Genomic DNA, 12,025 nt, shown 5'->3' with positions numbered 1-12,025 from the left:
AAAAATAAATAACAAAGGAACAACAAACATAATTGCAAAAAACCCTTGTTCAAAATTATTGGCACGGCTTTGTCTTTCTTTTAGTATCAGTATAATATCAATCAATTTCCGGTTTACGTGCTTTCTGAACTTTTTTATAGCCATATTATGCTTGTTTAACGCTAATTCAGTGAATAATTTTTTTCAGATAATTTTTAGATAGCGATTTATTTAAACTATTATAAGTGACTAAATTATAATTTTCAATCGCCATGGTTAAAACTAAGGAACACAGCGAAGACGTCAGGAAGCTTGTTGTAGCATGCCATACCAATGGGGAGGGCTATGATAAGATTTCAAATAAGCTAAACCTTCCCAAATCCACTGTTAGAGCCATAATAAACAAGTTCAAATCACAAGGCCACCTTATGAGTTTAGAGGGTAGAGGGAGAAAAAGGATTCTTTCCCCAAGAGATGAACGGAAAATTGTTCGACAAGTAAAACAAAACCCAAGGATCTCTGTTGGGGAGATTGTTGATGAACAGAGCACCTCTGGCGTGAATGTATCTCGACATACAGTTGGTAGAGTTTTGAAGAGAGCTGGTTTAAAAGCATGTCGTCCGAGAAAGACTCCCTTATTGAAGCCTATGCACCTGAAAGCAAGGCTAGCCTTTGCAAAACGTCATATTGATAAAGATGTTGCATTCTGGAAACGTGTTCTATGGACTGACGAAACGAAAATAGAGTTATTTGGCCATAATAAAGTGTCTTATATTTACAGAAAATCTGGCGAAGCTTTCCTGCCTAAGAACACCATACCCACAGTGAAGCACGGTGGAGGCAGTTTGATGTTTTGGGGATCCTTTGCTGCCTCTGGACCAGGGCGACTTGTTAAGGTCACAGGTAGCATAAAAAAGGAAGATTATGTTAAAATATTGGATGAAAACCTGAAAGACTCTGCTAAAGAGCTCTCACTTGGTCGTCGTTGGTGGTTCATGCAAGATAATGACCCAAAGCATTCGGCTAAACTGACTAAGAAATGGCTTGAGGACAATCATATTAATGTTTTGGAGTGGCCATCACAAAGCCCAGACCTTAATCCAATTGAAAATTTATGGAGAACATTAAAATTGAGGGTAATGCAAAGGAAGCCTAAGAATCTTATTCAATTGGAGGATTATTGTCAGGAAGAGTGGGCTAAAATTACTACTGAAGAGTGCAACAACTTGGTTGTAAACTATGAAAAGCGACTGAGGAAGGTAATCAAGGCCAAAGGCTATACAATTGATTATTAAATAAATCGTGCCAATAATTTTGAACAAGGGTTTTTTGCAATTATGTTTGTTGTTCCTTTGTTATTTATTTTTTCTAAAATCCGATTGCTGCATCGGAAAGGCCAGTTAAAAATACATAATATACTTTGTTATTTTCTTTAATTTAATCCCTTTTTTAGAATTTATTAGACAAAATTTAACTTTTATTTTACCGTGCCAATAAATATGATCATCACTGTAATATATATAATATATATAATATATATATTATATATATATACAATATATATATAATATATATATAATATATATAATACATATATGGTATATATATATAATATATGATATATATAATATATGATATATATATAATATATGATATATATATATAATATATATAATATATATATAATATGTATATATAATATATATAATATATATAATATATATATAATATGTATATATAATATATATAACATATATATAATATATATGCATATATATACATATATATATACATATATATATACATATATATATATAAATATATACATATACATATATATATATATGTATATATATACACATATATAAACATATGCATATATATACATATATATACATATATATACATATATATACATATATTTACATATCTATACATATACTTATAAATACATATATATGCATATATATACATATATATACATATATATATACATATATACATATATACATATATATATACATATATATATAAATATACATATATATATACATATATGTATATATATATACATATATGTATGAAATAAAATGGAGGTGGAAGGACCTGGATACTCAACGTTTCGCTCGATTTATGCGGGCTTCTTCAAGAGTGATGGTCATTGGCGAGAGAGTCGGAGGATTGGGGCTATATATAATGATGGGGGAGAGCAGCGTGTTTTCCTTATGTAAATTAGATGTCATATATACATGTATATACATTTTATGAGAGAAGAACTAATTAGAGTAAACTAGTGTAGTGGATTACGTCTAAAAGATAAAATATCGTAGAGATTAAAAATTGTGTTTGGAAATATAGCGGTGATAGATTAAATAAATAAAATGACACGAGATTACGAAAGAATCGTTTTTTTTTTGTTTTTTTTTTAAATTAGAAATAATTGAATTGGGATAAAATAGCGCAGTAACTTAAAAGATGGTATCTAAAAATAAGAATAGGAGGTGATAAAATGGAGTCTAAAAATAGATAATGATAAAATACAGTAAATAAGTAAAATAAAAAATAAAATTAAGTGAAATTACGAATTTTTTTTTTTTTCGCGTTTAACCGGTGTCTAAGTTGTTTTCTTTGATAATTATTTTCGACAGAAAGGGAGCAACGTGGAAAAAACCTTTTCTTTGCTTAATTATTTTGCTGGAATGGGAGATTATAGCTGACTCAATTAAACGTCGTGTGGATCTGTTATGTATGTGTTTAAGGAAAGTTGCTTTGTTAAAATCAAAATGGTGGTCGTTTTCCATGATATGACAAAATATGACGTTGAGTGTATTGTTGTTTTTTACATCTCTTTTGTGTTCATATATTCTTTTATTTAAATTACGCTGAGTTTCTCCTACGTATATTTTTCCACAATCAAGGCAGGGTATGGAATATATTCCGGCTTTGGTGTTAATGTTGGTGTTAGTTATAATTTTACGTGTTAGATCCCTAATTGTTAAAGAGTTTAGTTTTGTTATTTGAATGCCTGTCTTATTTAGGTTCTTATATATTGTGTCGTTGTTTTTATTAGTTGGTAATGTTAATTGTCTGTTGTGTATCTGGCTATTTAAGGAATGGTCTCGGTTTCGGTAAATTTTTAGTGCTTTTCTTTTTGTATTTGCCAAAAAATGTTGAGGGTATTGCAAGTTCATGAATGTACGTTCGATATACTCAAATTCTTCCACGATGTATTCTTCACAACATATTCTCAGGGCTCTAAGAAAAAATCCTATTAGAATACCTCTTTTTACTTTATCATCGTGATGAGAGTAAAAGTGTATGTAATCATTTTTATTCGTGACTTTCCGATGGACTTTAAAACTTAGATGATCATTGTTATTTATGATGTTGATGTCCAGAAAAGGTATGGAGTTGTTATTTTCTCTTTCATACGTATAATTAATAGTGGGTTCAATCTTGTTTAATTTATCAGTGATATTCTCTATTTTGGAAGATATAGGGAGAAAAATTAAAATATCATCAATATATCTATAGTAGAAGGTACCCTTGGGCAATTTATATTTCATGGGTCCGGTTTCGATGAATTCTAAAAATAGACATGTCAAAACCCCACTTAGAGGGTTACCCATGGGCAGTCCAAATTTTTGTTTATAGCAGAGTCCATCGAATGTGAAATATGTCATGTCAATGCATATACTTATAATTTTAATTATATTATCTATCGGCAAAGGTAATTTAATTTTTATTTTATTTAAGTGTTTTGAAAGAAGGTTGAGACATTTCTTGGTAGGGATATTGGTGTATAAAGATTCTATATCGAGACTATTCATGGTTTTATTTTTCATATCTATGTTTTTTATCTTATTAAGAAGGTCGCCAGAGTTTCTTATATGGGAATTGCTAATTGTGCCCAATAATGGCGTTAGGAGTTTTGTGATCGCTCGTGCTATCTTATGGGTGGCACTGCCAATGCCAGAGATGATTGGGCGTATTGGATTATTATTTTTTTATTTTACATATATGTATATATATATATACATATATTTATATACATATATGTATGTATATACATATATATATGTACATATATTTATATATATACATATATGTATATATATAAATATATGTACATATATATATGTATATACATACATATATGTATATAAATATATGTATATATATATATATACATATATGTATATATATACTTATATATATACAGTGTATAGAAAAGTGAGTACCCCCTTACATTTCTTCAAATATTTATGTATATCTCTTCATGGTATAAACACATTTTTTGACACAATGAAAAATAGTCTTTTGTTGTCAGGGATTTAGCTTTTAATGGCTATATTTCTAGTTATGTTGAGGGGAAAATAAATTAACTTTGCTATATATGCTTCAGACAGACTACGTCTTCATTGTGTCCAAAAAAAATCATTTTTACAGTGTTGTCTTATGAAGAGCTACACTTAAATATTTGAAGAAACGTGAGGGGGTGCACTCACTTTTGTGATACACTGTATGTAAAGTCGTTACAGAGGTTTTTTGTCGGTTTGCAGAAAGGAGAATTTAAAATCATTATAATTTATTTTTATTAATTGATTTGGATGTCACCATAATTAATTTATGACACTTTCTTTCTGATAATCAAAGAATTTTTCATATTTCTCTGCAATATTCGCATCCATGTTGATCCGAAAGGAACTGTCTTTAGTCAACAGAACATGAGTAATCTTTAATCATGCTAATCTTCGACAAACTTATTGATCAAAGATCACCCCGGAGAATTTTGTTGAGAAATTCTGCCCGATCCTGGATATTCTGCGGACATAGATGCCTTATTTTGAGGATTACAAAACAACTTAGACAGCTGCTGATGAACATAACAAGAGGAGCTCGAACACAAATAAGAGTCATATTTAACTTCAAAACCTAAAGAATTTAAAAAGCGAGTCATTTATAAGCTCGTTGCCAGACGGAGTCAAGTTATAGAAAGCAAAGGTTGTTGGTGTCATGAATAAAGATGTTCAAAAACACAGTTTTCAGTGTTAAGATGAAAATTTAAATCGGCAAACACTTTTGCACTGGTAATTTTACAAAAGAAGAGTCACTTGGGATGCTTGCGAAATTAAATTAAAAAGTGCGTATGCAATCATTTGGAGAGAAGCGTTTTCTTATGGCCAGCTGAAACAGATAGTATGCAGAAAGTACAAAAATAGAGATTCAGTTGGAGGAGGGGAATTGAAAAAAAAAAAAAGAAAAAAAGAAAAAAAAAAGGAATGCAACCACTTAAAACTAAGTAAATGGGTCGGATAGAGGATGAGTTTTTTTCGATCTTTGAAGGGAAGGGACCACGTGACCACTTGGAATAAAACAAGTAGCTGGCAACAGGTTTTTGTTCTTTCGAATAAAGAAGGTATCCGGTAACTAAGAAAAATAGAATGTCTAGAAACCCCATGAAAAACAAAGAATAAGCGACTGCGAAAAATTATTAAAAAATATAATAAAATAAAAAATTCTTCCTAGGAAGCAAGAGAGAATGCAAGAAAAAAAGAGAGAGAGAATGCAAGAAGAGAGAGAAAGAGAAAAAAGTAGTCTGGAGAGGGACTATGATGCTGAACAAGAGAGAACTGAAGATGGAGAATAATGGGTAGATGAAGAGAAATATAATTAAGAGGAGGTTTAAAGAGAGAAAGAGAGAGAAAGAGAAAGAGACGAGGGTGTTGAACAACAGAGAAATAAAGATGGAGAATGATGAAGAGAAAGATAGTTATGGGGAAGTGGAAAGTGGAAAGCGAGGAAGAGAGAGAGAGAGAGAGAGAGAGAGAGAGAGAGAGAGAGAGAGAGACTAGAGTCTTGAACAATAAAGAAATAAAGATGAAGAGAGAGAGAGGGGGAGATAGAGATAGAGAGAGAGAGAGATAGTTAAAAAACGGTGGAAAGAAAGAGTAAGAAAGAATGATTATGGTGTAGAGAGAATGTGAATGTAAAGGAAAGTGAGAGGGAGAGATGGATAAGAGATAGTGAAAGTAGAGAGGGTGTATTTGAGGTAAAAGAGTTAAAATATGCAGTGGAAAAGAGAAAGAGGTGATAAGAGTGGAAGAGAGATTAAGAAATAGGCAGAGAATGTATAGAAGAGTAGGGCGGAGAGATAGATGGATAGATCGATAGACACACACACACACACACACACACACACACATATATATATATATATATATATATATATATATATATATATAGAGAGAGAGAGAGAGAGAGAGAAGGTTAACATCAATGGATGAGGTAATTAAGAGATTTGTTGAACCAATTAATATCCATGAATGTATGTATGTGAATGTGTGTGCGTGTATGTGTGTGTGCGAGAGAGAGAGAGAGAGAGAGAGAGAGAGAGAGAGAGAGGGAGGGAGAGAGGGGGAATGTACGAGGGGCGTGAAATAAGTAATGCCCCTGACCCACTTTCATTTGTCTGATCTAGTTGAAATTTTGCATGTGCAATGATTTATATCTCTACGGGTTATGTGGCAAATTACAGCTCTGAAGTAATTGTGATTTCTGTTTTACATGTGTTTGAACTGAGTCAGGTATGAAATGGAGCCTGTTGAATATCGAGCAGTGATCCTGTTTTGTATTTGAAAGGACGCACACCACAGGAGACTTTTGATGAAATGAAAGAAACTTATGGTGATAATGCCCCATCATATGATCTTGTAGAACGCTGGCATCGTGAATTCAAACATGACCGGAAGTCTGTGGAAACAGCTCCCAGACCTGGTCGCCTCCCCTTCTGCCATTTATGAGGCATCTGTCCGTAAAGTTGAGGCTGCCATTTTGGAAGATCGGCATTACTATTCGCCAAATAGCCCAAGATGTCAAGATTAGTACAGGGTCTGTGGAAACTATCATCCATGACCATTTGCATATGCATAAGGTGTCTGCCAGATGGATTCCCAGGTGGCTCACACCATTCCAGAAGCGAGAACGCGTCGAGTGCTCGAGGATGAATTTGGAGATGTGCCAAGAAGACGAGTCAAAGTTTTTCATAAGACTGATTACACAGGATGAAACCTGGGTCCATCACTATGATCCAGACCAAAGCCCAGTCAATGCAGTGGAAGCACTTAGACTCACCACCTCCAAAGAAGGTAAGGATGCAGCCCTCCGCTGGCAAGGTCATGCTCACAGTCTTCTGGGATCAGGACGGAGTAGTGATGACAGATTTACAATTACAGGAGCCTATTATGCTTCACTTTTGAGGAAATTAAGGGAAGCTATCAAAATCAAGAGGCGGGGTAAGATCAGCAAAGAAACTCTCCTCCTGCAGGAAAACGCTCCGGTCCACAAGTCGCATGTCGTCAGATCAGAAGCACGGGCGTGTTATGAAATTATTCCCATCAGAAAGCATCAGAGTCAGAGGGTGCAAGGTCAGGAGAGTACGGGGTACTCTCCTGACCTTGCACCCTCTGACTTTCACCTCTTTCTAGCCATGAAGTTGTTTTTGAAAGGAAAGCGTTTCCCAGATGATGCAGCCTTGATTTCTGAAGTCACGTCTTGGTTGGAGGACCAACCTGGGGTGTTCTACAAAAACGGTTTCCAGAGCTGCATCAAATGATGGAAGAAAGGCATAACTCTGGGGGGTTCCTATGTAGAGAAAGACTACTAACTGTGCAAAGTTTCGTTGCTCTACTACTATGGGAAGTGGGTCAGGGGCATGACTTATTGCACGCCCCTCGTATCGACCCGGATATTTCTGATTACGAATTGCAAAACAGACCAGAAATGACCGAACCATTGCTGAACAGGGAATTAGTACCGACATTAAATAAAATAACTTTTTCCCATTTTTTTGTTCCCTAACTCATGCTTAAGGTCAATTACTAGCCCCCATTTCGTGTTAAAAATAAATTTAACCTTTCGTGGACTCGGCGTTCAAAATTACATAGAAAACTAATACCTACTCCATTTTTTCGAGTCAGATAAATACATAATGTATGAACTCAGAATTGACAAATTTTACATGTATATTCTTTAGACATTTTGGGGTGGAACCCTATTACTGTTTTTTGTATTTATAGTAATCTTTTTTGTGCAAGAAAGGAAAAATGTTGAAAAACGCATTTAATAAAAAGAATACATTTCTTCCCAATTAAATATTTAAACTAAATGACATACGTTTTATTGACGCGAGAAATAATTATTCACAACAACTATTTTATATGTAGATTATGAAGAATGATGTAGCCTGTGAAAACACAAAGTTTTTAGAATTGCACCAAAGACAAAATAAAAATAAAGTATAAACACGAAGCCCGGTGTGGTTTCTAAGGATCAAAGAGGATATATATATATATATATATATATATATATATATATATATATATATATATATATATATATATATATAGAGAGAGAGAGAGAGAGAGAGAGAGATGTTGTTTATTATTTTGTTATTTATTTTGTTAGCGATACTTTTTTGAATAAATTCAATTATTTATACGGAAGTGCATTGTTACCCAAATGTGAGTTGGGAATAATTTTCCCTTTGATCAATTTGGTACCCCCAAAATGGGGAGCGGCATATATATATATATATATATATATATATATATATATATATATATATATATAAGTGAACGTGTCTGTGTACATTTCCCTACGCAATAACTCTGTCAATTTTTAGTCTACAGACTCGAAATTTGATCTACAGATTACTGAGATTTGGGAAAATTGATGTGATCGGTTTTTAGCCAGAAATTTGGCGATTAAACGGTCAAAGTTCAACGATTTGACCTTTGAGAGCTCTACCAAACTCCTCCGATAATTTTGGGTCTACGCACTTGAGATTTTAGATATAGATTCCTTGGACATGGATCTAACTTAATAACTTGATTTGAGCCCAAAATTATAAATTTTAAGGGGTCATAATAGGGGTCAAAGTTAAAAAAACTGACCTCTGCGGTCTCTTCCAAATTACTCAGCATAAAGGATATTCAGAGATAGGGCAAGCTTTTTCATTAATTTGTGTCGAAAATTCTTAGTTACCAATATATAAATGTATGTATGTATGTATGTCTGTTTGCATGTCTGCCTTAAACTTTCAATAGAGGCGACGGATTTTACCAAGATTAGTATCTTTTTAAAGTTCGATCTTTCATACGACAAATATCGAAAAATTGGCTAAAAACATTAATATCTTCCCCTTCAACTAGGCACTTTTTCTGCAGGGGCGGGGGTCACTTTTTTCGTCGATATTTTTGAAAGGTATCCTCTCCTTTAGATTGTCTAGCCTTAATTTAAAAAAAAAATCTCGCTTCCGTTAGGTTTTACCCCGTTCTTTTCCTCCTTTGCGGTACGGGTTTGAACCTGCCTTCCTACTACCACTTTTTTTTTTTTTGCTCAGCATACACCTCCAAACACCCGGGCAACGCCGGGTACCCATTGCTAGTATATATATATATATATATATATATATATATATATATATATATATATAATACTGTTATTTCACTGAAATTAAATATTCTAAGCCATTAATATTGTGAATATCCACAAACCTCTGATGATAATATATGAATGTTTTTCTCGGTAAATAGCAAAAGCTATCTAATACCACTCAACTCACAGACTTCACCAGTCCACGAAGGATAAAGAATGTTTTTCGAACCAGTAAAAGAATTTATTTGATAAATATTTAGAATGCTTTTAACTTTATTTATTCTTCTAAGAGACTTTCTTTTTATCTGTGTTAAAATTTTTTTTCACCAAGAAATTTCTTTCGTTATTCAAAAAACAAAACCAGAAAAACACAAAAACAAACAAACAAACAAACAAAACACACAAATAAAACAAACAAACAAACAAACAAACAAACAAACAAACAAAAAAGAGCAACAAAAAAAAAACACAACAAAACATTTGTCCTCCGGATGTGCGCATTGGCAATTTCCGGTTTGTTCCGTAAATGTAAATCGAAAACATTCGGGACGATGTGAATCCTGACTTTTGAAGTCTCTAAAAAAAAAAAAAAAAAAAAAAAAGAAAAAGAAAAGAAGAATGGAATAATATAAGTGAAACAGTTACCAAGGTATGATCCGGGTACTTTAAGATTGGAATTGTGATTGAGTGTTGAAAAGAAGGTCTCGTCAGGTATATCCACTTTTTTCACCCAATTGAGAAAATCTTTCGCAATGGCCGAATGAAGAACATAATCTACAAACCCTCTTTGCACAATCACATGGACAGCACCTTTCGTTGGGCGAATATTATGTGGCGGTCGACCCGCTGCACGCCACCGAACGGTATTGGCCCTGCAATTTACAAAAAAACAGTCATCAACTTTTAACACATAAAACAAAAAACAAAAACAAAAAACAACATGCAATTCTGAATTTTTGAGATGAGATGTAAATGTTTGTGTTATGTTGATTAATCGGACTATTATTCTCATCTTAGGTGTTATTAGCACAACGTTTCGGTCGCTGCAACCTGCGACCTTCTTCGGGTGTTGAAAACATGCTTCTTTTTCTCTACTAAGGAAAAGACAGTTGACTCTGCATTACAAGAATTCAAACCATGGGTTTCAGGGTGGGTCCGTAGATCATAAAGAAGGTTCAATCTTCAGGGGTCACTAAGATATTTTTAAAGGCTTTCATATGACTCAATTTTTTGGGATATCTATACTAGTTGTTAATATTGGCAAAAAAATGTTTTACGAAACAGATGATCGATACACACGCGAATAAGAATAATTGAGAATAATAGTCCGATTAATCAACATAACACAACATGTTCGTTTATTGTAATCACAAATGCACTAAATAATGGAAACACCTTATAAGTGTTTCGTCAATTTTAAAACATACAAAAATGTAAAAAAAAAAATTACCAAAATGTTGGTTTCATATTTTAATTTATGGTTATGGTAGTCCTTAATAAATCCGTAAAATTTACTTTTTTAAATTACAAATAATGCTTGAATTTCTTTTTCAAAGGAGTTGCCACTTATCAAGGCCCGGAGTCCACTAGAGGATAAGGGTTAAAGAGTGTACAGTAGTTAATGGGACAATATCGTAGTAATCGTTAGTAGTAGAAATTTGGTAAATTGGATTACTTAAGGGGAACCACTCATCAAGAACTTGTTTACATTGGACTTGAGGACGACCATATTGTATTCAGCATGTTTTCTGCCTTTTTTCGGCGAATTGAGCAGTTCAGGGATACGTCTCGAACGGGTTATCTTTGCGGGAGACTGGAACGTGGCCCTGGATCCCGAGTTAGATCGTTTTGGGTTACCGTCTAGGGGTATTAACAGAGATCGCGATGCACTTTTGTTTCATGAATTTGTGGTTAGTATGATCTTATCGACAAATTCCGAAATGAAAGCCCCGTGACTTAGTGTGGACTTGGACAGGTAGACGTGGCTCTGATCAGATACAACGCTTGAGTTATATCGACCGGTTCTTAGTTAGGCGAGTCGATGTAGAAGTATTGAATTGTCCAAGTTTTCACAATATAGTTTCCTCGGATCACAGAATTGTTCGTGTTCGGGTAAATTTAGATAGACCTAAGCCTAGATTAGCCGGTTATTGGAAGCTCAACACGTCGTTATTCGACGTGGAGGGCTAATGTGACGAACTATTACTATCTCTGAAGCGGGTATTGACGAGAGCAATCATTGGAATAGGTGGTGGGTAAAAATTAAGGAATCCATCTAGTCCGTTTCTACCAGTTTTAGCAAACGACTCAATCTAGAATCTAGGGCAGTTAAAGCGACACTAGAGTCTAGATTAGATCGAGCGGTGGAGTAGGGGGCTAGTGCTTGCGTTAATATAATTAAGACTCAACTTTCCTTCCTTACTAAAAAGGAGCAACAAGCTTTAGCGATTAGGACTAGGTTAAAAAGAATGTCCAATGAAGCAACAAACATGGCCGCTGAACTGCGTACAGAGGAATTGAGACAAGCTGCTGATCAGCACATCGCATGTGTCACATTGCCGGATGGGCATACTGTGACCACAAACAAAGATGTACTGGAGGCGTTTAG

At 33.8% G+C, this 12,025-nt stretch overlaps 1 protein-coding gene across 5 annotated transcripts in view; it reads right to left on the bottom strand.

Moving 5' to 3' along the window:
• The window catches only part of LOC145248890 (beta-1,3-galactosyl-O-glycosyl-glycoprotein beta-1,6-N-acetylglucosaminyltransferase-like), a 207,426-nt gene that overhangs the window by 5,724 nt on the left and 189,677 nt on the right, over positions 1-12,025 (bottom strand). For all 5 annotated transcript variants that reach the window (XM_080110658.1, XM_080110657.1, XM_080110659.1 and 2 more), the window contains exon 3: positions 10,063-10,289. In XM_080110658.1, the coding sequence (XP_079966784.1) occupies positions 10,063-10,289 (227 nt within the window). The remainder of the gene's footprint in view (positions 1-10,062; positions 10,290-12,025) is intronic.

Source organism: Euprymna scolopes, chromosome 27 (assembly GCF_053919585.1).
Source record: "Euprymna scolopes isolate OS-2025 chromosome 27, ASM5391958v1, whole genome shotgun sequence".
Classification (NCBI taxonomy): Eukaryota; Metazoa; Mollusca; class Cephalopoda; order Sepiida; family Sepiolidae; genus Euprymna; species Euprymna scolopes.
The sequence above is the reverse complement of the archived record's forward strand: the minus strand, read 5'-3'. Positions and strand labels throughout refer to the sequence as shown.